General features: G+C 36.7%; 1 protein-coding gene across 2 annotated transcripts in view; it reads right to left on the bottom strand.

The window, feature by feature from the left end:
- LOC131073324 (phytochromobilin:ferredoxin oxidoreductase, chloroplastic) overlaps positions 1-24,871 on the bottom strand; it is a 203,512-nt gene that overhangs the window by 137,507 nt on the left and 41,134 nt on the right. Inside the window, exon 2 of one of the 2 annotated variants that reach the window (XM_058009736.2) lies at positions 5,326-5,451. In XM_058009736.2, coding sequence (XP_057865719.2) covers positions 5,326-5,451 — 126 coding nt within the window. The remainder of the gene's footprint in view (positions 1-5,325; positions 5,452-24,871) is intronic. The other variant, XM_059211038.1, reaches the window with a different exon arrangement.

Raw genomic sequence — 24,871 nt, 5'->3', positions numbered from 1 at the left:
TTATGCTATCATAATTTATAAAGATAATATAAGGAGCTCTCTCAAAGTATCGGAGAACTGTTTTTCTGCATACTTGATGAAGGATTGTAAGCATCCTCAAAGAGACCTTTATTATAACTGCACCTTTAGTATTATCGCTAAGTCCAACCATTGATTATGCTACTGACTAATGGAGATGTCCTAGGCCTGCCACACCATGGTACATACATGATTCTGCTACTTGTTTTGTATTAGAATTTGAATGGGGACATCACATCCCAAGACGATAGACTTCTCCAAGAAGTGTGGAGTGCTCCCAAAATATCAAATCTACATACAGAAAGTATCGTTAAACCCGGCTTGGTTCTAGGAACTCTTTGCCACTATCTGAACACATTTCCAATAAAGTTGATGCTCTTCAAGAAAGTTGGGAATATTACATTGTAAAAACCAGATATTGTAATTCTAAGGAATTTAAGTAATTGTCCCATAATTCCTAGTTATCTTAAAATGGGACACTGCAAGTGGTATCAAAGCATTCCATTTTGTGGTTATATTGCATTATTCCTAAAAAGGGACATTACACTTTTCTTCGTGATTATTCACTTGTAGACTCTAACCATTAATATGTTGGAAAACTTCTTTCAGTCCTGCTACTGAAATTGGATGTACTTTTGAGTCTCATTGACCAAGATATATAATGGGTGTACTTTTGAGTCTCTTTTTTAAGTTGGTCAAAAGTACATTCAATTTCAGAAGCAAGAGGGACTTAAAAAACTTTTCCAACATATAAATGAAATGAGTCTACAGGTGAAATATTCAAGAAGAAAAATGTCTAACTAGGGAGGCTAACCCAAAGCTAGTAAACCCTAAACATGTCAAAAGGACAATTCCATGTATTACAAGCATTACAAGTATCAAAAAAATGTTTGAAAGGAAGGCCTGTAGCAAAAGGTGATATAGCTGATGGAAACCAGAGTATGTATCTATGTGTGTGTGTGTGTGCGTGTGTATCTGTGTTTGTGTGTGTGTGTGTATAGAGAGATAGAGAGAGTTGTGTGATGCTATTTACTCAAGATTTTAAAAAGCATAAAGCCCATTCAATAAAAGAATCCAAACAGAGATCTCATGCTCATCTGATAACTTCTTTCATTAAGCCTATAGGAGGCATGGGCCAAAAGCAGCAAGTGATCAATTTTCCTTTCCTGATTAGTTTGCAAATGGACTGCAGAAAGAAAACAATTCAATTCAGTACATCTTATTACTAATTTATTTTTAGTCTTATATATTAGGATTGCATGGTGGGGGATCACTCTTAAACATTCAAATCTCATCTTTGTTATTAATTAGTCTTAGAGAACATACATGTTTTACAAGTCCTTCAACTCAATTTTTTATTTCAATAACTTTCTTTGTTACTGTCTTCAGAACTCCCTTGTCTTTGTCCCATTGATTATTAGTTGTTTATTAATATGAACTCATAAAAAATTCATTACTACAATCAAGTCGATTTAAATATCATTCAACACCTTAAACAAGACACAAACAATATATAGTTAGTATTTAGAGAATATGATGTCTACAAAGCTTTCCCATCAATCTTAATTAAAAGAACCTAATGAGCTAGAAATTTAGTACAGCAAAGTTCTTATAATTACAAAATACACCTATAGGAGTAGAAGACTATGTCCAATGGCTAAAGTTCCCCCAGTCCCTCTTCGGATTAAATGGTGTAAAATAAGAAAAATTTAGTTTGCCAGAATCCAAGAAATTGCATGCATCCTTGCTTAGTCAAGTATTTCAATTGAAATAAATTACTTCAGGAATTGATATGGTCTTGTAAATGATGGTGCACCTTCATTACTCACAGCACATGAAAAGGAACAGAACCTGAAAGCTATGGCTGTCCAATTTAACAGCACAATGTAAAAGTAGGCCAACATCAAGCAATGCAAAGTTCTGGAAAACGGACAATTAAAGCTTACAAGCTTTTCAAAAAAATCAACAAGGTGCATTTCAAATTCAAAAATTATTCAAATCTGCCAATTTATCCCCCAATTATAAGAAGTTATTTTATTTTACCTTGTTAAAAATTCATAGAATCTCTTATTGTTACTAAGTATTGGCAATACTAAGAAGCAGCATGCTTCTACCATAGGCTTAATCTCTGTACTGATCCATTTGTAAGTAAGCTAATAACTATAAATTTAGTAGAGTAATATCTCAGCATAAAGAAAAGCGACATTTCAATGCACAAGATTCATTCTAAGAAATAAGTCTGAGATGCCCAATCAATAGAAAAAACATCAAGGATCATTAGTTGCTAATAAAATGAAAATACCATGATACAAAATATTACCTACATGGAAGGAAACTTCATAACCTCCAAACAATGGTAATACAACTTTAACAGCTCAATCAGTTCATCACAAGCATACAAGCTATAAAAAAGAAACCTGTTAAACTTTACAAACACAAATGTACTAGACTCATAATGTAATTAGCAAGAAAACCAACAGAGCAATCAAAATAAAGTTAAATTGATTGGCAGCCACAGCCTAAATGCAAAATAAATTTTCTTTAAGCCTCCAAAACTTACTTTGAACTCACTGTATAACAAAGGAAATAGGTAAAGTGTTCAAATAGCTGACTTCATAACCACTGCCCAATACCATATAAAGTACCGCATCCAAATCAAGCACATAATTTATAACTAGATTTGCTAGATAGGTGTTGACGTGTATTTTGTACACTATCAAACACAGAATAAAATACCTAAAGGTACCTTATCCTCTCTTGAGTAAAGCCTCTGATTGCTGAAGATATCGCGAAAAAGGATCAATCAAGATGACTTCAAGGTTCTTGTATGTAGGGTCTCTACGTGTGGATAAGCTCTTTGTGGTATGATGTGATTTGCTGGAATCACAAGGGGACTTACATTTGATGCCTGAACTTCTGATTTGCTTTGAATATTGCTGGAACACAGGATTTTCACTAGCTTAGATTTGAAAAAAGGAAAAAAGATGAGGGCGAGGAAAGGATCTAATCCTAACACTAAGAATGTAAGAGCAATGAATGATCTTTGATGAAATTCTAACTAAGTCTTGTTTTGACATCCCAGGACCATCTCCACAAGGTTAGTGCGATCTTCGAAGGAAAGTTTTATGATGTTCAAATCATCACTGCAGGCATAGACACCATCAGGTTGATGCATATCAATGAAGAAGCGACAATTGAAGTTAAGCTTAAGCTAAATGATTCCAGTTGACTACGCAAGGCAAGTCTGCAATCAACAAACTGCTAGTAGTATGGATATACGAATTTCACCATCAATCAAGCACATTTCTTCCACTCATCTAATCATAAAATCAAACAGAGAAGTATAAAGACCATGCAAATTGTCGAATCGACCCATAAATTTCACCATTTCTTCAATGAAGTTACAAGTCTTTTACAACAACATCTTGGCAACAATCTTTGCCTTCTCTCTCTACTCTACTCTAATTGCTATTCTAATACTTCCAACTGCTTCTAACTATATTCTAACTCTAACTATCACCTTTACAAAATGAAATGTCAGGGCTTATATAGTGCCCTCAATACAATTCGATGACTTAGATCAATTCGAGATCAATGGCCAAGATTCAACAATGAAAACCCTAATTAGGGTTTGTTACAACCATTACATAACATTTAATGCTTGACCAATGATAAAATTGTATTGCTTGGACACATTGTTACAACCATTACATAACATTTAATGCTTGACCAATGATAAAATTGTATTGCTTGGACACATGTCCTCTCTAGAAAATTCCACCAATGGATAGCTGGGGTAGGTACATCGGAGTTTGTGCCACCTTCCATGAGTTAGGTACATTGAATCTGGAAATGCTGAGGTGGACCACACTGACTGGAGAAGTGATGAATAGGATGCCACCTCGTCTGACACTTGTAACTTGGTAAATATTCAACTTGATGTTGTTGAGAAGCTAGCTTTAATTAATTCATCTAGAACTATTTGCTTCCTCAACGAACCCTTGTTCTAACTTCTTGTGTCCTTGATGTGCAGGACGATTGATGTACCTTGCCTTGGAATACTGGATTGGAGAAGTCGCCCTTGATGACGTTAGTCCAAAGAAGGCCATCCTTGTCGATGCTAGGCTGGAGGAGGTCGCCCTTGTCAATGCTAGGCTGGATCGAAGAAGGTCGTCCTTGTCCTTGTTAGGCTGGAGGAGGTCGCCCTTCTCCTTGCTTGATCGTCTTGGAGGAGACTGTCCTTGATCTGGCTTGATTTTCCAACTTCGGGATCTCCATTTGATGCCTACACAACATTTCAAAATTAGTAATATATCTTGAAATCTAAAAATTAAACTTTAAAAGGAAGATTCAAGATTTTAATTAGGAAACCTCATGATAAATCTTGAGTTATCATTTCCTAATTTAGGATTTTCAAAGCAAAATTTAAATCTTCAAAAATGGTGCCAAGGTGATTACGCCATACCTCCACTTGGGAATTAATTCTAAAAAATGATGCAAAAATAGGAGAATTCGCTAGGCAAAATGTAGATCAAGACTCCCTTTAGCAAAATGCGCCCCCTTTAGCTTGGAAAAGAACTCTATCTTCCACTAGCTTCTATCTTTCTTCTTTCTTATACTTTAAGTTATATTCCATATATACTTTCAGGATGTTTGAGAGTGGTTTCAGACCTCCAGGAGTTATATAGCAAAATCTAGTTTTTTGAGGTTTTTCAGTTTCCAAACTTAGTCAAATTTCAGGATCAGGACATTCCAGACTTAGCCAAATTTCCGGATCAGGACTTTCAGACTTAGCCAAATTTTAGGGTCAAGACTTTCAAACTTAGCCCAAATTTCAGGACATTCCAGACTTAGCCAAATTTCAAAATCAAGACATCACTCAAGCCGGACTTGCTTATCCATGTGATCACCTGGGCGACACTCAAAATGCAAAGGCTAACTAACAAAACCCTAAAAGACCAAAAAACAAACCCTAAAAAGCAAAACGCAAGGGTCCCCATTTGCAATGGGGCGATGTGTGAAAACGTCACAACAATAGGATAAGTTCAACCTAGAATTAATAAGCACTCGTCCTCAAATGAATTTTTTATCTGTACATAAATCTAAGTTGAGATTTACTGTATACTCCAAAGTTGACAAGGAGTCATTATCTATGCAAAAAATGGTGCGCCACAAGCACCTCTTTTACAACCCTGTTTCTTTTACATAATTGCTTTTTTTATATATTGAGTTCAATCATGTTGCCAAACAGAAACAGAAGCAAAAGAACTACTAGAATGAAAACCGAGTGTTAAATCCAAGACCCACCTTCATTGAATCATTGTCATCAATTAGCAAACTTCGTAGGAACCGAATTTTTGAAGACTGAAATGCCTCAGTATGAAGTGTTGTTTTGCCATCAATAGCTGTCATATTTCTGAACTTATCCTGATACTTGGACAACAAAGAATCCTATCAGTAGATTTTTTGCTACAAGAAAATAATAATTTTAGGTCAATCAAAATTTCATTGCAAGAACACATATAACTAAAAGTAAATGCTCAATTGATATTTGCAAAATAAAACCAGGTTATGCAAGTATCGCCAACAATAAAGAAAGCATTGCTAGAGTTTTTCCAGGTTATTTTGCAAAACCAAACTAAAGTTCTAACTTGCCATTCTTATAATTAAATCATGGCTTGAAGTAGGTTTCCAAGCCTTAGACCAATTAAAATCATTTGCTTTAAACAAATAAATTGTTGCATACATCATATATCCATATTTTATGCTTGCAACACACTGAAGCACTTTCAAGATGACTAATGAAATTATCTTCTTTCACAAGTAGTTATAACTTTTTTCTCTCACAATATATTTCCATGTATAGTGTTACGGTGTTACAAATCATTTGTTAATCCCCTTAACTCAACATTACATATATTCTTAGATAGAATCAGTCTGAGCAGATCAATTGAATTAAAATAAGCACACATAGGAAATCTTCTCACCACAAAATGGCCCCATGATAACCAAGCCAGGTGGCAGAGAAACTCAACATCTCACCTGAAAAAGCACATATGACATCTACTAAACATTTGATGTTGCCACAATCTATAGAATTATAAGATGAGTTTTGGGAAAAACTGCATAAGAGATTTATTAATAGGTTCTTATAGAATCTAATACTAACATCGCTCACAGAGTGCCTCAACCATACCACAACACTGACACAGCAATGGACATTGCAAGAGTAAAGTGTTTTCCAGTCACTCAGGTTTGAAACAAATCGGCAATTTAAATTAAACCAGAAGAGATAATATTTTAAATATTAAAAAAAAAAAAATTGATTTCTCCTATTACTAAATTTGCATTTTTTCAATTACCCGATGTTTTTAGTTTAGATCTATACAGATCTGACTGAGTAACTATCAAATTTGACTGGAATGCTGAGCAGCATATCAGAATGGCTCAATTTACAAGTCTAGCAAGTGTAGAACATGTGCTAAAATTTTTTGTAGAATATATAATAATATCTGCCACAGAGAAACTCATTGTTTGAGACTCTTGAGAGATCATAGAGTAATGACCACCCCTTTTTTTTGACAATATGAAAGTTCAACAGAAACATGCAACCAATAATATCTCTGCTGCTATAAATGTTGATAAGGTTTACAAAGTTGATATAAGTGCTGATACAAACAGTACCGATGAAATACATTAACCCAACAACCAACTGGAAATAACAATATTATACCTTTCCTAGATGGGTAGGATGATCAAATGTTGAACTGGAAGTACTCTTGGACGGCTGGTACAATTGCTACAGGTCTGATATAAATATTGCAGCACTGATATACTGGAAACATTATTGAAAACACCACCAAGCAATGCCCAACATGAAGGACAACCACCCAACTTGAACAATAGCAATATACCTTGATGAATAATGAATATAATGCTGGTTCATGTCTGATATCACTCGTTGTTGTTGTCTAACTGTCATAACCAAACCGAAAACACTCTAAGAGCACACTGAAAATTGTTGATCACTGAAATTTGGCTAAGTCTGAAAACTGGTAGGATCCTCCAGATCTAGAATTTGCATTGTAACTCATAAAGATCTGAAACCCATCATCTTGCTATTATACATGAAATATAACTTAAGTATAAGAATTCTTATACTTAAATGTTTATTTAATGTATGGCCTCCTAAATCATGATATCATCAAAAGGTCAATTCAAAACTCTATCAACTATCATCTGAAGAGCAAAGCGCTTCCTCTCAACAAGGAAAGTCCACAAAAAGTGTAGTTCTTAGGTTAGGAAATCTGCACACCAACCTCATAGGAGACCCATTACATGGTATTGTTGATGTGTTTTTCATGACACCTCAAACACAGAATAAAATACTAAGTATTTCATCCTCTCTTGAACAAAGAAACCTCACATGCTAAATAATATGATCAAGTGAGATGACTCCAAGGTTTACAATGCGAACAATCGACTTAATGCTCGGGATAGATTCAGTGATGTATGATGTGATATTGCTGGAATCACAAGGGGACTTACATTTATGAACACTGCTGGAACTTGGAATCTAACTCAACTCACTTGGAAAAAATAAAGACAATTGAGATTAAGGGTTTAGGAAGCCTATACTAATCCTCAGAATGTAAGAAATGATTGTTGAATAGGTGACACCAAACCAAGCTTTGCTTCGCCACACGGGAACTAAACAAAGATGGTGCAATCTCCTAAGGGTAAGTGAATGATTTTCATATCACCCATGTGCACCAATATTACTAACAATGAGCATATAGCAATTGAAGTTAATCTTTTAATCAAGTTGACTTTAACCATACACTGCAATTTGCAAATAACAAACTCCAAGTGGTATGAACATTAGGTTTCACCACTCATCAACAATAAGAACTTCCATCCATCTAACAAACATTTACACTATGAGAAGTAGAGACCATGCAACAAGTTGAAATTAGCACACCAAAATCCACCATGCCTTCAATGAAAATAGTATGTTTATCACAACAAGCCTTGGCAACAATCTCCTTTCCTCCTATTCTATTCTAACTGCTAACTAACAACTATTAACTATTAACTATTCATCTATTTATTATTCACCTTTACAAATGAGATGACTGAGCCTTATATAGAGGACTCTTTACAACTCAATGGCTCTGATTGATGCAAGATCAATGGCCGAGATTACATGATAAAAACCTTAATTAGGGTTAGTTACAACTAACTCTTTCTTGACCAATGAGATCATTACATTTTGGTGGACACATATCCTTCATTGAATGTAGGCCAATGAGTGATGAGGTTAGGTACATGGAGCTTTAGTACAACCTGAAGGCCTTGAGCTAGCACACTAACAATGTATCAAATATCATTGTTGAAGGTGATTCTTTACTAATCATCACAGCAATGACCAAAGAAGAAACCATGAGCTAGAAATTAACATCCTTAAAAAGGGATGAAGCCTCACCTCTTCTTTCAACTTTATCTCCTCCCTACACAACTTTTGGGAAGCAAAAAAAGCTGCAAACTTTCTAGCTAATGCAGGAATATGAGAAGTGCAAGATGCTCATGACTTGCTTAAAACAGCCAAGATTAGATCTTATGCAATAAATGGCATTACTTTAGTTCCATAAAAGCAAAGACACATTGTTCAAAAGATGCAAGTTATCAACAAGAATTCTTTTGTATTACCAAGAGAATCAATAGTTAGAAACTTAGAAATGCCATTGCTTTAATTCCCTAATACTGACGACACAATGTTCAACAAAGAAAGAAATTACATGAATGTCCACAAATAACCAAATGTAGGTCAATGGGAGTAGAGGTTAGAACAATTGAAATTAGAAAGTTATAGGAGAGAACCTTAGAACAAAAACAATAAAGAAAAATAAGATAAACTAAAGCACTATGTACTAACAAATAGCAATACAAATAGCAATGAAGAGAAAATGAGAGCCCCAAAAACATATGTTGATGAAGATTGGAAGGAAATCTCATCAAATATTCTTGTCTAAGTCTGAAGTGAAGGAGTCATTTGAGCCATCATCTATCACTATAAGAGATTATGCTTGTCGAGGAGTATCGAAGGTCAAAAGGCCATGCTACGATACCCTCAGAGGAAGTAATAACATCCAAGGCTAGTGTAGCGCCCATAGTAGAAAAGGAGCTCATAACATAAATCTACCCCTATGGTCTAGGGAGCAACTAGTAAGTAATAGATCCATGTCACTGAAATGGGGCTAAGTAATGCCAACAAGAACAAACGAAGCCATAATGCTGAGGGAGATGGACTAAGGAATCTAAGCAATCAAAGCACTAAGGGTGTGTTTATAGAAGTGTTGCCTAGCTAATCTATCAACTCTGACATGTGAAGTATTGGTACCCAAAGACTGATTTGCGTTGCCCATCATTGGGTAGGATGCAGAAAAAGGCGATCAACATGGAGGCTCTAGAGCTTCTAGAATCCCTACACACTAGATGGTGATAGCCTCACAAATAAAAAAGCCAAGAACCATTGATCTAAATATCTAAAGAAAGCCGATAGATTTTTGCCTAAGTCCCCATAGAGGCTATGAAATCTTGTCCCGAAACTTATAGTAAATGGGGCATCTGAAAATGAAGTGTTATCTGAAAATGAAGTGTTCCTCATTCTCCACCTTTTGGAGGGAGTAAAGACACCAAATCTGGTCCTGACAAAGAATGTGATGATAAGTGCACGAGTGTCTTGGGAGCCTTGGAATGATGAGGCCTCGGCTCGATCATCCACTCTTTATTCACCATGGTCTTACACGCATCCATTTTCTTCTTATATCGGTCTTCATATTCATCTTTAGTTATATCCTTCATGTCTGCTCCACGTGGAATTCCAAACACTTCAGCAATCGAATCCTCAGCAAGGTAGGCAATGACGACACCCTTAGGATGGTGACATATCCTTGATTATTATGACAGATGGACTTATATTTGATGATTTATATGCACTCATTATCCATGGATGGATTGTAATGCTTATGAGATTGATAGTACTAACCCCATTTCATGATTATATGGGATGAGTTGATGCTATGATTATCGTGACTATCTTACTATTGTATTTGTGATAGAAACAATGTCATATCACTCATTGTGAGAATGATATGATGTTGTGATTCTCTTCACTTACCTGATTATTTATGATATATGTTATTGTATATGTTGTCATGCATGTATTAGTGATGACAGGTTTGCAGGTACCAAACATCGACTCCACCTAGTCTCACAGGGATGAGCATGTCTTCATCCCAATGGCAAGTTGATTGGAGATGGCATGAGTTTCTTCTACACACTCTAGGCTTAAGTCGATGTCCTTGTCAGTCAATGTCTTGGCTTGAGTCAGTGGTTAGAGTTTTGTGTGGCAATGTTCGACTCTATGTTAGTTTGTCTTGTGGCGTCGTGAGTATTTGATTATTTAATTAATTAATAATTAGTTAATATAGTTTATTAATGTTTAAATTAATTTAATGTACGATATTTAATTATTAATGGGCGATTTATTAATATTTATTTATTGATTTAATGTTTATTTGGCATATTTATTATTTATTGTTTATTTATATAGTTGTGGCTTTAATTTGGGTATTTATTTATATTAACCTTGGTTATTTTATTATTAGGCTTTTATATTTTATTGTGCCCATGGTTTATTTAATTATTGGTTATTTATATTATTATTTCCCTTTTTACCCATTTGGGTTAATTAACTATAATATACCCTACCTACCCTATTTTACTATTGGTTGAGAATATTGGGGTAAGTTAATTAAATATTATTTTATATTCTTACCTTGGTATTTGAGAGGGTTGGTATGAAATATATTTTAATAGATTATTTTGAGTGGCCGACCTATTCTATAGTTTTTGAATGATTTTCCATATATTGAGTTTTCTGTGTATTTGCCCGAGTTGGCTTTTTGGATGCATTTTGCGATTGATTGAAGATTTGGATTTTGGAATTGCTTGGATTGGCTTTACACTTCATCAGAGTTCCATAGACCTTTCTTCTACTGCTAGGTTGGAGGAATTCGTCCTTTTGCATTTCTCATTTGAATAGTTTTGTCTGCTTCGTGCCTGAGAGAGATTGTTTGCCAAGCAAGGTAAAATAGACGCTATTGCATAATCTTTTGTGTAAATACATTTATAAAATATTGGGGAAAAATATAGTGTGCCATAGAGTTTATTTATTGGTGTTCATCGTGAATGTATTCGTTGTATTTGCTACTTTGTGTATTGCCATGTATCGGATGTAATGGTTTTTGTGTTCCGGACACTATGATTCGTCTGTGTTTTGTGAACATATTGATTGGTGTCTTTACCTTTGGAGTCGGGTGACGTTTCCTGTGCGTCTCTAAGAGTTATACCTACAACTGTATGTGGTAGTTTTCGGGAGGCCTTGGCTATCTTATTCCTTTTATGTTTCTTGAGATTATATGTTGCTTGCGCCCCTTTTGAGTTTATTTGATGTCGTAATGGAGGTTCCGTTGTGTTCTGGTTCGAATCGTAAGTCTTTCATTTCCCATTTTTAGAGTTCTAGAGCAAATGCGCTAAACTCCATTACAGATGTGTTGTTTCTTTGTATGCGCTGGTTTACCTTGCATATGCGCTAGTGTTTGTCGTGATAGCGCTACGCAGTGTCACAAATGTGCCACACTGTATGCCTAATGCACTACAGGATGTGTTAAAGGCACTGCAGAAAAGGATGAAAGCACTACTCTATGGTTTGTAAGCGTTGTTCTAGTCTTCATAAGCGCAAAACTGCTTTACAAAAGCATTGTATTAGTCCATGAATGTGCTAGACTGCTTTATTTGATTTCTGTGATAGTTCTTGGCTTTTTGAGTCAGATTCTTGGCTTTCAGATGATCTTTTTGACAGTCCAGAGGATGTTTGTGTTATTTTAGTGTCCTATGGTGATCTGCGACTACATTATTGATTGGAATTGATTGTTTGCACTATTATGTGATAAGCAAGATGAATAATACCTTGTGGTATTTGGGTTCTTTGATATGTTTGACATTTGTGATGCTGTGAGAGTTCATGTTGCCTAAGAGGCTATGTTATTGGCATTATTATGCATTGTTATTGATATTCATTTTGTGATTGGAAAACCTTGGTTATCTGGGTTATGTTTGAGAGCCCTTGTTCTTGTTTATGAGCATGTTGTTACCCTAAGGCCTAGGAGCATGATTAGGGAGAGTGGGCTTCCATGAGTCTGCCGAGGTCATGAGGAATGGACTACTAGGATTCCTTGTGATAGGAGCCAAGTCTAGACTTTTGGAATAGCTCATTGGAAGTTTATTGTTTAATCAAGTGATAATCTAAATAATTAATCTTAGGTGGGATGGGTAGTAGTAATTCATCTTAATAAGACAAGATAATAATTGATGTTGTGGTACCCCTCTCATGGCCTGGAGTACTTGTTTAGTCTTAGGATGAGGTACGGGAAGATTTCGTAACCGGATAAACCAAACTCCCTTGATTTCCTCAAAGGTTGAGACAGTTCCGCATGTGTATCACGGATGCCGAGACTGAGTTCTAGGATATCCTTTATTGTTGGTGATAGCATGTGATGACACTCTTCCCTACATGTAGATCCTAGTTCCTTATGCCTTGTTGTTGGTTAGCCTTTAGAGGTTTTATGGTTTTGTTTTACCCATGTGTTGTGATTTGGCTTATTGTATAGGTGTGGTTGCTTTTCAATTGTGGTGATTGTATCGTTGGAAGTCCTTTGATTGTTAGGTGTCATCCTAGGTCTAGAGTGTGTGTGGGACCTTGTGTCATCTCCTAGCACGGGGGGTGGTTCCTTTGGTTCCACATGGTTGGGTGGTTTGATGCCTTCTTCCATTGGGATGTTCTTCGTAGGATGCTCATGTGCATGGATGTGGATTACTTATCTCTTCAGCTTATGGAGGGAATCTTGTAGCAGAATGATGTAATATGATTCATTTGGCATTTGTAATAGCAAGTTTTATAAGATAGTTGTATTCATAGAAGGATAACTATATATCTTGATGTAGTGAGATCTTGTATTTATATGCGAAGGAAAGGGATGTAATAGTTGTGATCATGACTTTTGTATTAGGATATGATGTTGTAGTATTGTTGCACTTCTTAATGTATCTTGGATATTGGTCTTTGATGGAAATAAGATATTGGAATTATGATTATATGAGTTGCTATAGATAGCTTCAAATGGGAATTGAGTATATGATCTAGTTGGAAAAGATGTTGTTCCTTATTGTATTTATCTCTTGGAATGGTTATGTAGCTATTGTTATTTGAATGCCTATTGCTATTAAGTAATGGAGTAGGGATGTGATAGATGATAGTAGAAATGGAATTAATGATGACATTAGATAAAGAGAATGGGTATTAGGAACATTTGGATTGGTGTTCTTAAAATGAGTCTCAAGGGGGTTTAATGGCATTTGCATGAATGTAATCATGATAGTTAGATTAGAGGATGATCATATATATATATAAGAAAAGAGAAAATGTTAGTTGTGTTAGAATGCATTGGATTATGGTGGTAATCATAATGATATGTTCTTGATGATGTTAAAAGTAATGGCGTTGAGATATCCTAGGGAAAGATAATTATTGAATTGTGTTTAATTCTACTTGTGTACTATGTTATGGTTGTTTAATGCAAGAATATTAGTTCTATGTGTTGCATTAGTAGATGATGTTTTAAAAAAAATTCTCTATTTGCATATTAGTTGGTTAATTTCTCTAGGGTATTTTGGAGGGTATTTTGGCGGGTAGAGATGGCTTAGGTGTGGAGCCCACTACGATTCTATGATTAGCTATGTCACTATGTTAGCCTATAGGAGTATATATAGCCCTGGTACCATTTAAGTTTTGCATTGTCTAAAGCGAATGTGCCATAAGATCTATCATTTGTTGTTGTTCTTGACTCATGCTAACAATGTCATTGTATTGAATATTGGCCTTCACATCATTTGTTAAGAACCGTTTACCTCTTTCAGCCATTTCTTCTTCTTCTATTTCTTCTTTTTCTAAATCCCTTACTTTCCTTCCTTGATACACTGAATTCTCATCACTGGGCTAGATAAAACTTGTTAGATCTTACCTTGCAGGCTATCTTAGTTTTGATACCACTATAATGTCCACAAATTATGATTTTTGTATTTGCTCAGTTTTCTGAGTAATTGAACAACTAAAAACAGCAAACTGGAAAATAAATAAAGTGTTGGTAGTTAATACAAACAACTGAAATTACTTATTTCAAACCCTCAAACTAAAAATGTGTAACCCTTGTGACCAAAGTTAATCAAATCTAAATATTGCACTTGATAAATAAAGGTAGGAAAATGTAACAGCACAAATATCATCACCAAAACCCATGATATAAAGTTTAATCAATGGCAAAATAATGATGCTGATAAAATAATGCTGAAACAACATTTATAAGGTTATTAAATTGACAAATCTTCATGCAACATGCAAAATTGAACAAACAATGATCAAATCTAAATTATTGCAGCCAATGCGAACCTGTATGGCTGCTATACAACCTGATATGTGGAAATGACTGCGGCAGGGCTGGAAATGAGTGTATGAAGTGTTGCACCAACATTTTAAGGTTTCTCCAATTCAGATCTGCCCTAGAATGATACTAGAAATGGTGTAAAAAGGTTAATTGATGCCCTAGAATGTCAAAAGGAGTGTCCCCCAGTTGATTGCCCCTCCTCACAAGTGATTTGCCCTTCCAAACTTGCCTAAATCTGATTCACCCCCTCTAGGAATGGTGTGGCAACCTCCAATCATGCAAAAAATGACCCCCAATACAAGCAAATCCTATAAATCTACAAAAAAAAATCGTCATGACCTCTCCAAGTGTGGCATTCAAGGTGAATGATCAAAATCAGCTCCAACAATAGTGATCTATGATTTTCTTGCATATATCATTTTGCCAAAACCTGAAAAATGTACACAAAATCTCCAAATCAGCACACCAAGCAACTCCTATATAGAATTGCTAATGATGAAGAATGAGGGTTTTTGTCCTAATAGATTTCTAAAAACAAACAAGGGTCTTGGTCCTTGGATGAGCTAAATGAATACAATGATTAATTTACAAAGTGAGTGAAATGCCAAAGTGAATGCTAGGTGCCAAACGAGGCCAGGCGCTTGTTGTGTTGTGTAATGTCCCCTCATCCTAGCCAATTCAATATTCAAGGTTAGTCTATTAATGAATCCTCGTAGACTAATGATACGGATAGACGACACTTGATTTGGTGATTATTCTCTTGTTTCAGATGGCACTCTAGAGTAAACTTGATGGAATCGGTTAACAGTTATATTATCACCAAGTTGCCAGTTTAAAAGTACATTAAAATCAAACAAAACACCTCCTAAAAGTGACTTAAGCCTAGTGAGAGAGTGAGGTGCCTTCTTGCTAGCCACCCTTGAGGAGAGAGAATGAGTTTACTTAAAGATTAAAGTGAAGGATTTTTATCAGACTAATTTATCTCAAAAATTAAAAAGGTAATAATAAGATATTTTAAGGAGGGGAAAGGAAACCCTAATTAGGGCACACCTCTGGAAAAGTATATGAAGGCAACTTGTGAGAGAGTGGAGACATGTTTCCTTTCATTATTTTCACTCTTGCCTCCTTTAGGAGTTTGTTGGTTTAGGGTTTAGCTGCTTGTGGAGACGAAAACCTCCATTAGCAAACACACTTGTAGTTGTGGGAGATCAACCAAGAGTTTGCAAGGGAAATCTTATAGCAGGGGTTTCATTGGAGCTTCAAAGATTTTCAGTTTTGAAGAGTTGCTGGTTGAAATCTGAGTGAGGTGTTTGTGTGCCAGGACAGCCCCTATTTTCGCTCATTGGTAGCTAAGAAAAGGGTTTTTTATGCAACTCCATCTAAAAGACATCTAGACTTGTCTACACCAGAAATATAGTTTAAGTTTGCAGCAGATTTAAGGGAGTTTGAATATTTTTGTTTTTTTGAGTCAGCTCCTTGCTTGCTAGGCTGACCCCTTTTTGGGTTATTTAGGGGCCAAAGAAACACATGAATCTACATCTTACAAATTGGGACTGCAAGAGTTAGTTGATATCAGCAGATTACGGTAAATTTCCAAGCTGTTTGGAAATTCCCGAAGGGTTTGGTGCTTGTTTGATTAAATTTTTGAGTGACCTACCTGCTTGCTAGGTCGACCTCTTTGGAGAGTTGATTGGTAGTGCCAAAGTCAGTGTTTATTCCACTTTACAAGTGGTATGTGCAAGTGAAGACTCCGTGTTTAATCCAGAACAGGTTGCAGCAAGTTTTAAGAAGAAATTGGAAAAGTTTTGAAGTGTTTCCTGAAGGGAGCTGCCTGCTTGCCAGGCTGTACCATTTTGGTGGTTGTTCGGAAGTGGAAGTAACATATTGGAGGGCTGACAGAGTGGGTTACAATTGTAACAAACCAGAAAATTAAAATCAAGTCTTCATTGCCAACTCACTGTGATTTTTGAAGTGCAAACAGCAGCAAAGAATCAGTTTTATGAGTGACATGCTTGGCTGTTTACTATAGATCAGACTTGTAAATATCATTCAGTTCTTCCTCACTTCATCCTTACGAAGAAGAATGTAATGTCCCCTTCTCATTAGTACGCAGATATTCACAGGATTGGCCTATCACTTGACCCTCGTAGGCCAAGAGGATTGATTAGGGGGTTGTTTTGCAGTGATTCACGGCTTCACATTTCATGTCTACTTGATGTTATGACGAAATAAGGAGATTACATGTATTGTGAGACGTGTGCACTTTAATTATAATTTAATAATATTTTAAAAGTGCAATTAAATTAATGTGTAATAAAATAAAAAAGTGTACCTACAGGATAAGAAGGAAATCTTCTAGAAGAAATCACATGATTGGATATGAGAAGAATAAATAGAGGAAGGTGGTTCATTGTTGAGCATCAGTTGTTGTGAATATCTCTTCTTGTGTAGACTTGTGGAGCTGAAGGGTTTTCTGCAAACAATTATTTGGGAACGAAACCTCCCGATGGTTAGCATAACTAAGGAGGTGAGAGATCTTCCGAGGGGTTGCTGTTGAGAGAGGGAGACATATCAGTCTTCCTAGGTGTGCCTATTGAGTTTGCTATATGCCATGGTGGACGAAGTTCGTTGAATTTTCAGATTGGCAGATTTAGTGTCCATTACATATCGATTTTGATTAAGAAAGGATAGTCAATCTCATTGGAGGAGCATCGGGGGTGAATTGTGAGCTTGCTGATCATATCTCAAGTCTAAAGTAAAATCGAGCTGCTAACCCCAAACCCACGATTTTATTCATTCCTCTGCATTGAAGCATCAAATTCCACTTTTGAGGTCAGCAATATTTTTGGAGAGATTAGGCGATTCACCTTGAGGCAATTTGGAAGTTTTTTGTGGAGAAATTTCAGTCTTAAGGCAAAATCGTACCAATCTGCCCCCATATTTCGATTTTGTTCATATCACTCCAATTCGGCATCAAAACTCATCAATAAGGACAGCGCTGAACTTAAGGAGGAAGGGCGATATTTTGGGAGAAGATTAAAGGACTTGCAGCTGACATACATGAATATATCAGACCACATTAACAGCAGCACGGGCGATTTGTGAAGGAGGACGAATTGGCTCATTGGAGGCACCATAGCTCATGATATTGCTTGCTTCTTCAAGGCGCTAAACTCCAGGTTCTTTTGGCATTACTAGTTCATTGTAATCTCAGTCTGAATGTATGAGTTACTTGCTGTCATTTGTCTTCAGAAAGTCTGATAAGGGGTTCTTGATAGCAGTCAATGTATTTGATCACATTGTTGCCAATGTAATGTCCCATTTGATAGTCATATGAAATAAGAAGGAAGGAGTATTGATTGCATCTTCATTCATGATTTTCTGAGGGTGTATGATAACTGTTTGCTATAATGTCAGTTTGTTGTTCATGATTTTTGGGCCTAAACTTATAAATTTCATCATTAGATAGTTGTATATGCATCTCTAGTTAACTATCAACCAAGAAGAGTCATTTAGAAGTTGATCATTCATAAGATTTTCATGTGTGATGATCTTCATACCAAACTGAAAAATCTGTCAGCATAACACGCAAATCTCTAAACAGCATAACACGCAGTTTGGACAGTAAAATATTCCCTGTCCTCAGTCATTTTAGTACAAGGGATATTTCAATGGTATCAGAGCCAAGATCCTGCCATCCTGTGATTGATGAATGAAAGAGAAATAAGGTACTACAACGGGGAACAACAAAGGCAGCAATATCACATTCCACGGGTACCTGGAGTTGACACATTTTCAGAGGTATTGAAAAAGAAAGAAAAAGATAAGGAAGCTCTGAACATGGCCGAGAATGATAAGGATGCAAGAATCGAACGGAAATTCGATACCATGATTGACATGATGTCACAGTTGCTTGGAAGGATGGAACAAACACACCATACTCAGCAACCTGAACCACAGCAAACAAATAATTCAGGGGAAGACAGTAGGAGTGGTAACCACAATGAAGTAGAAGGAAGAGATAGAACAGCCAACCAGCGTGATGCCTACACTAGAGGATCCGTCACGAGACCACTTTTCCTACTTTCACTCCACGTGAAGAACAACTGCAGGTTGCTGCCCCTATACCTTATGCTGATGAAGCTCGGCAAGCATATTTGGAGTATACTACTCTGCCTCCTGACTTGAGAGATATGTGGTCTTTTGATCAGTTTATGAGCCAAAGGAGTAGAAGGAACGGTGGGAGGAATGATTACCACACTCCGGCGCGGACTGATTATCAGCATACTTTGGGGAAGATCAACATGCCTTACTTTGATGGGAGTGACAAAAGTACAGCGAAAGCATGGGTGCAAAAACTGGATAACTATTTGTCACTCAGGCCGATGCCCAAAGAGGATGCTATCAAGTTCGCCACATTACACTTGGAAGGTGCTACTCATGAATGGTGGTATCATGGATTAGTCACGCTTGGCCACAATCACATCACCACCTATGCTGAATTCACAAATAGGTTGATAGAGAGGTTCGATTGTAAGGATCCGAAAATGTACTTCAGAGAATTGGCACATCTGAAACAAGTTGGCAGTTTGGAGACCTATATTGGAGAATTTCAGAGGCTTGCGGAGATGGTGCCTAACATTTCAAAAAGGAGGCTAGTTATACTATTCATTGAAGGATTATTGGCGCCTTTGAGATTTTGGGTTAAGGCATTCGACCCACCTACATTGTTGGAAGCCATGAAGAAAGCATGCAGTATGGAGCTTGCAGCACCTAGAAGTAAGTTTCCATCTAAATTTTCTTCCAACAAAGATAGTAAATTCCCGCAAAAGAAGAATGAGAAATCAGATTTCAAAAACAAGTTTCCAATGGGCAGAAATCAAGAAAGTTTAAATGATTTGAGGAAAAAACTTTGCTTTTGGTGTAAGGCATCCTATACACCTGATCATGAGTGTCCCATGAGACCCAAAGCTAAGGCAAAGCAGATGGAATGGGTTTATGAGCATGAGGATAACTCTGATTTTTCAGACCAGCAGACTGATCATGAGGATGTAGAATCAGAAAAAGCTTCAGAAGTGTCTGAAACTAAGTCAGAGGGTAAGAGGACTACCATGTGCATCACTTCCTTGCATCGTGAGGGTTCTTTTCGAATGAGGGGAGTCATAGCAGGGCAGTGAGTCATCACTCTCTTTGATACAGGAGCAACACACAACTTCATTGATGAAAAGTTGGTAACTAGACGTGGGATTCAGACACAAATTTTGAGGGAGTTCGTATGAGAGTTGTTGATGGTTTTGCCCTCACCTATAATAAGATGATTACTGGTCTCCCTATGCATCTAAGTGACTGAATTCAAGGTTGATTTCTATGTAGTCAATATGGGAGATATGGATGTAGTACTTGGGATGACCTGGATTCATGCTATTGAGGAACTCACACTCATTGTAAAACATATGGAGCTGCGATTTGAGACGAATGGAAGGAAGCATGTGCTCAAAGAAATCACAGAAACGAGCTTGTGAATGATCTCTTTTAGGAGAATGGAGAGATTAATTCACCATGATCAGCTCGAGTGGACAACAGCATGTAGAATAATGCCTACATAGACAAAGCAGCAAAAGGTTGAGTATGCACCTGATATACAGAGCTTGTTGACTAAACACCCCAAGGTATTTAGTGCTATTCCACCAAGTAGACCTCCTGATAGGGGTATTGAGCATATCATTGAGCTTGAGGAGGGTGCCAAACCCGTAATGATTACACTATATAGGCATCCGAAAAAGATGAAAGATGAAATTGAAAAGACCATTAAAGAGTTGTTGGATATGGGCCATATACATCCAAGTAAGTCTCCTTTTGCTTCATCAGTGGCATTGGTTAAAACGAAAGATGGTACTCTTCGGATGTCCATAGATTATAGAACTTTGAATAAGAGAACCATCAAGAACCGATACCCTATTCGGCGCATTGATGAGCTGATTGATGAGTTGCATGGAGCTTGCTACTTCTCGAAAAATTGACTTGAGATCAGGATATCATCAGATTTGGGTAAGGGAATGTTGTGACCTTTTCACACATCGCCCCATTGCAAATGGGGACCCCCTCTTTTCTTGCTTTCCGCGTTGGTTAGTGTAGGTTTTTGGCAGCATAGTGGGCAATTTTGAGTTTCCCATGCCCGAGTCTCGGAATTTTGATCATGCCTATTGTCGTTTAGGGTTTTTTTGAAGTTATAGGATCAAGCACGTAAAGTTGAGATTTTAAATGATCCTAATTTTGTCTAAGTGTAGACCTTTTGAGCATTAACATGTTTTTGAACATCCACGCCATGATTTTAAAGTGCTAAGGTGTTTCAGAACCTTTTGGAGTTGTTTTCTCGCTCCTAGGAAGTTATTCAAGGTGATTTTGCACTTTATCCTGATAGGTTTCCTTTTGTTTCGCTCAAATTTTTGGTGAATTTGCTTAAGTCCAAATGAGTTTTATTGAGTTTTGAAATTTCCTAGTGATTTTGAGTGGAAAAAATAATCATTTTCCGGATGAAAATCCATAATCTAAGGGTTAAAAGGTCAAAATTCCACACTAGAGGTGCTTTTCCCCTCATATTCCTGACTACCCATGATTTTCCCCACTCAAAATCCAGACTGGACATGGATTTCCCCTAGAATCCAGACATGCCTTGTTTTTCCCCCATTCAAAATCCATATTAGGATTGAGTTTCCACCAGGATGATTAATTTTGACTAAGTGTTGGGATTTTTTCCTGACTGCCTTCGTTTTTCCACTGGGAGTATGGATAAGCTTGCGGATGACTTTTGTGATGATTTCTGACATGGATCTATTTTCCACCAAGACCTTTTGTGACAAGATTTTGTGGATTTTTATGCGGATATTCATTCCAGACCCTAGGCGAATTTCCACTGAGAGTGATTTTGATGATTTTGTGTTCGGATGAATGTCCAAACAGGGGTTGATTTTCCCCCAAAGGGGATGTTTAATGATTTTCAATGATTTTGTTAGGATTTTTATCCCAAGTTAAATCGATTTTCCCCATTGGTCATTTTTTTTATTTAAATTTTGAGTTATTTTAAATAAAGTGACCCACATTTAATTGTTTTTAAAAAAGTCCAACAATTATTTAAAAAATAAAAAACAATTAATAAATGATTTGCAATAAACATTTAGAATGATTTTACCTTCAAGAAGCAAATCAATTTTTGCCAGGCAAGTATAAGAACAAGTTTTTTATCCCACATTGCTTGTGTGGTGAAAGTTTATGGTGAAAGCAAGTTTAAAAGGAGAGATCCCAGCATTATTATATTATTATATTTGCCAAGTGTGTGATTGCAAAGGGCGATTTTTCCTCCATCTGGAGAGTTGACACCATTGAGCTGCAAATTGATTTTATTGTTATTTTTCCCTCCATTCCCAGATGGGCAATTTGTTTTGGCTACCATTTGAGTGCCATTAAAGCTTCATTTTCAGACTTTAGCGATTTTTTGGTTTTGAGGATTTTCACCTCCATTCTTGGTGATTCTCTTCACCATTTATGGCGCCATTATTGAAGGACTGCTGATAATTGTTTACAGATCTGATATATCACCATTGTTGAGCTTATGTGACCTCCATTATTGGCTGGTAATTAATTTTCAGACTTCAATTTTCATTGCCCATCCAATTCCAACTTAGGTGATTTGCATTTGGAGGTGTTTTGTGGAGTTTTAGTGCATTTTTCAGACCATTTGAACGCTATTGCAGGTCTGAAACTCCATTGTAGGGGGGGCTATCTTCAGAAAATCTTCATTTCCAGCCTCCTACCCACTTTGGCGATTTTGCTTGGAGCTCATTCCTTTATCAATTTTTATCATTTATAGGGATTTTACTACTTTGCAAGGTGTTGGTAAGTCTGAAATAATTAATTTTCAGACTTGTCCTCGAAAACTTTATTTTTCACCAGCCATACTTACATTCCCGGATATGGTTGTTTTCATCATTGAAATCGATTTTCACCAAGTTTGTGCACATTTTGGTGATTGCAACATGTTTTTAGAGATTAATTTGTGAAGTTGTAGGTTGTCTTCAGATTTGCTAGCAGCCATTGTTGACTTCGGAAGGTGTCTTCAAACATAGTTTTGTGTGAAAACACAACCTTTCACACCTTTCCTTAGTCATTGTTTGATCCGGTATACTCCTTTTCACTATATTTTGGATAAATTTCTAAAGTAAAAGGAGGCGTCTTCAGACTTTGGTCAGAAAATTGTTAATTTCAATGAATTTCATGAGGGGTTTTGTTGATGTGTATTTTGTACACGACCAAACACAGAACAAAATACCTAGAGGTACCTTATCCTCTCTTGAGTAAAGTTCCCGAATGCTGAAGATATCGCAGAAGGATCAATCGGAGAAGCTTAAAGGTTCTTGTATGTAGGTTCTCTACTCGTGGATAAGCTCTTTGTGGTATGATGTGATTTTGCTGGAATCACAAGGGGACTTACACTTGATGACCTGAACATCTAATTTGCTGAAATCACAAGTCCTATTCACTAACTGGAAAACAAACAAATGACAAAAGATGCAGGGTCCAAGAAGTCTACTCTACTACCTAGAATGCAAGAAGATGGATGAACGACTAGGAGGAGTCCTACTAGGTTGGGTCTCACCATCAAGTTGAACAATTCAACACCAACTCAGTGCGATCTTCTGGGGATGCTTCCAATATGTTCAAATCGTACACCATCCGACAATGATCACCATTCAAGATAATGCATGAACAATATACGTGTAACGACTTAAGTTAAGCTCATTTATGCCAGTTGACCACGCAGGGCACACTTACAATCAGTAAGAGGCTAGTGGTATGGACTAGACAGATTCCATACAGGTGCATTCAACAATTTTCTTTACTCAATCTAATCATCTATCATCAAAAATGAAGATTCAACAAGAGACCATGCACATTGCAAAGAAACAACATATTCCACCATATCTTCAATGAAAAGAAGTCTTTACAATTAAGGCAACAATGTCTTGCCTTCTCTTCTTAATCTACTCTAATTGCTATTCTACTATTCTGGCCTCTATTTACTAACTATTAACTATTAGCTATTATTGACTAACTATTAGCCTTTACAAATGAGGAGCCAGGGCTTATATATCGCCCTCAATACAATTCAATGGCTCAGATCACTTTGAGATCAATGGTCGAGATTTTACAATGAAACCCTAATTAGGGTTTGTTACAACAAACTTAATTCTGACCAATGAAATAATTGCATTATTTGGACACATGTCTTCTCTGGAATATTCGACCAATGGATAGCCGAGGTAGGTACATCGAAGTTAGTACCATCTTTGATGAGTCAGGTACATTGAATCTGGACATGCTGAAGTGGACCAACCCAACTGGAGGAGTGATGACTGGGATGCCACCTTGTCTTTCCTTCAAATGTTGGACTGGAAGAGGTCGTCCTTGTTGATGTTGGGCTGGAGAAGGTCATCCTTGTTGATGCTGGGCTGGAGAAGATCGTCCTTGTCCTAGTCTTCTTTCATCTGCCAAAACAAACCAAAAGATGATTAAGGACACATGATAAATTCATTTCAACATAGCATTTTCAACCTAAATCATCAACAAAAAGATATTAACATGAAACTTGCCCAAGATTTTCTCTAGGAACAGACCCTATAAGAATTTTGCCCTGGACCCTTTGGAAGGGTCAGGAGCGAAATTCCAACTTTAGCTCAAAATTCACATTTTTGAAGGTCAAACATCTTTCCAAGGCATTCCAAATAGCTTTTCTCACCCTAGTCCAGGCCTGACTTAGCACAAAATTTGGAGAAACGGATGGTTTTAGTGTTTTTCGCTCTGGAACCTTTGGAAGGGTCAGGAGCGAATTTCTTGTTTGTAGCTCATTTTTTCATCATTTCAACTTCAATCCACTTCACGAGGCAAGGAAACACTTCTCTTCTCTCATCCAACCTAAGTTTGATTTGATTTTGCAAGGAGAAAAAGGTGATTGAAGGATTTTCACCCTGGACCCTTTGGAAGGGTCAGGAGCAAATTTCTTCCTTTAGCCCAAAATCATCGTTTCTGGAGACAACAATCGACTCAAGGGCAATCTCAAGGGCATCTTTCACCTTGGCCTAGGCACGGTTTAGCATAAATTTGAAAGGAATATGCAAATTTTAGGATTTTCGCTCTAGACCCTTTGGAAGGGTCAAGAACGAAAATCTTGTTTTAGGGTTATTTCCTCATCCTTTCAACTTCAAATCACCTCCAAGACTTAGAACACCTTGCCT

This window comes from Cryptomeria japonica, chromosome 9, assembly GCF_030272615.1.
Source record: "Cryptomeria japonica chromosome 9, Sugi_1.0, whole genome shotgun sequence".
NCBI lineage: Eukaryota > Viridiplantae > Streptophyta > Pinopsida > Cupressales > Cupressaceae > Cryptomeria > Cryptomeria japonica.
Note: the sequence above shows the minus strand (reverse complement) of the source record. Positions and strands in the feature narration are given on the sequence as shown.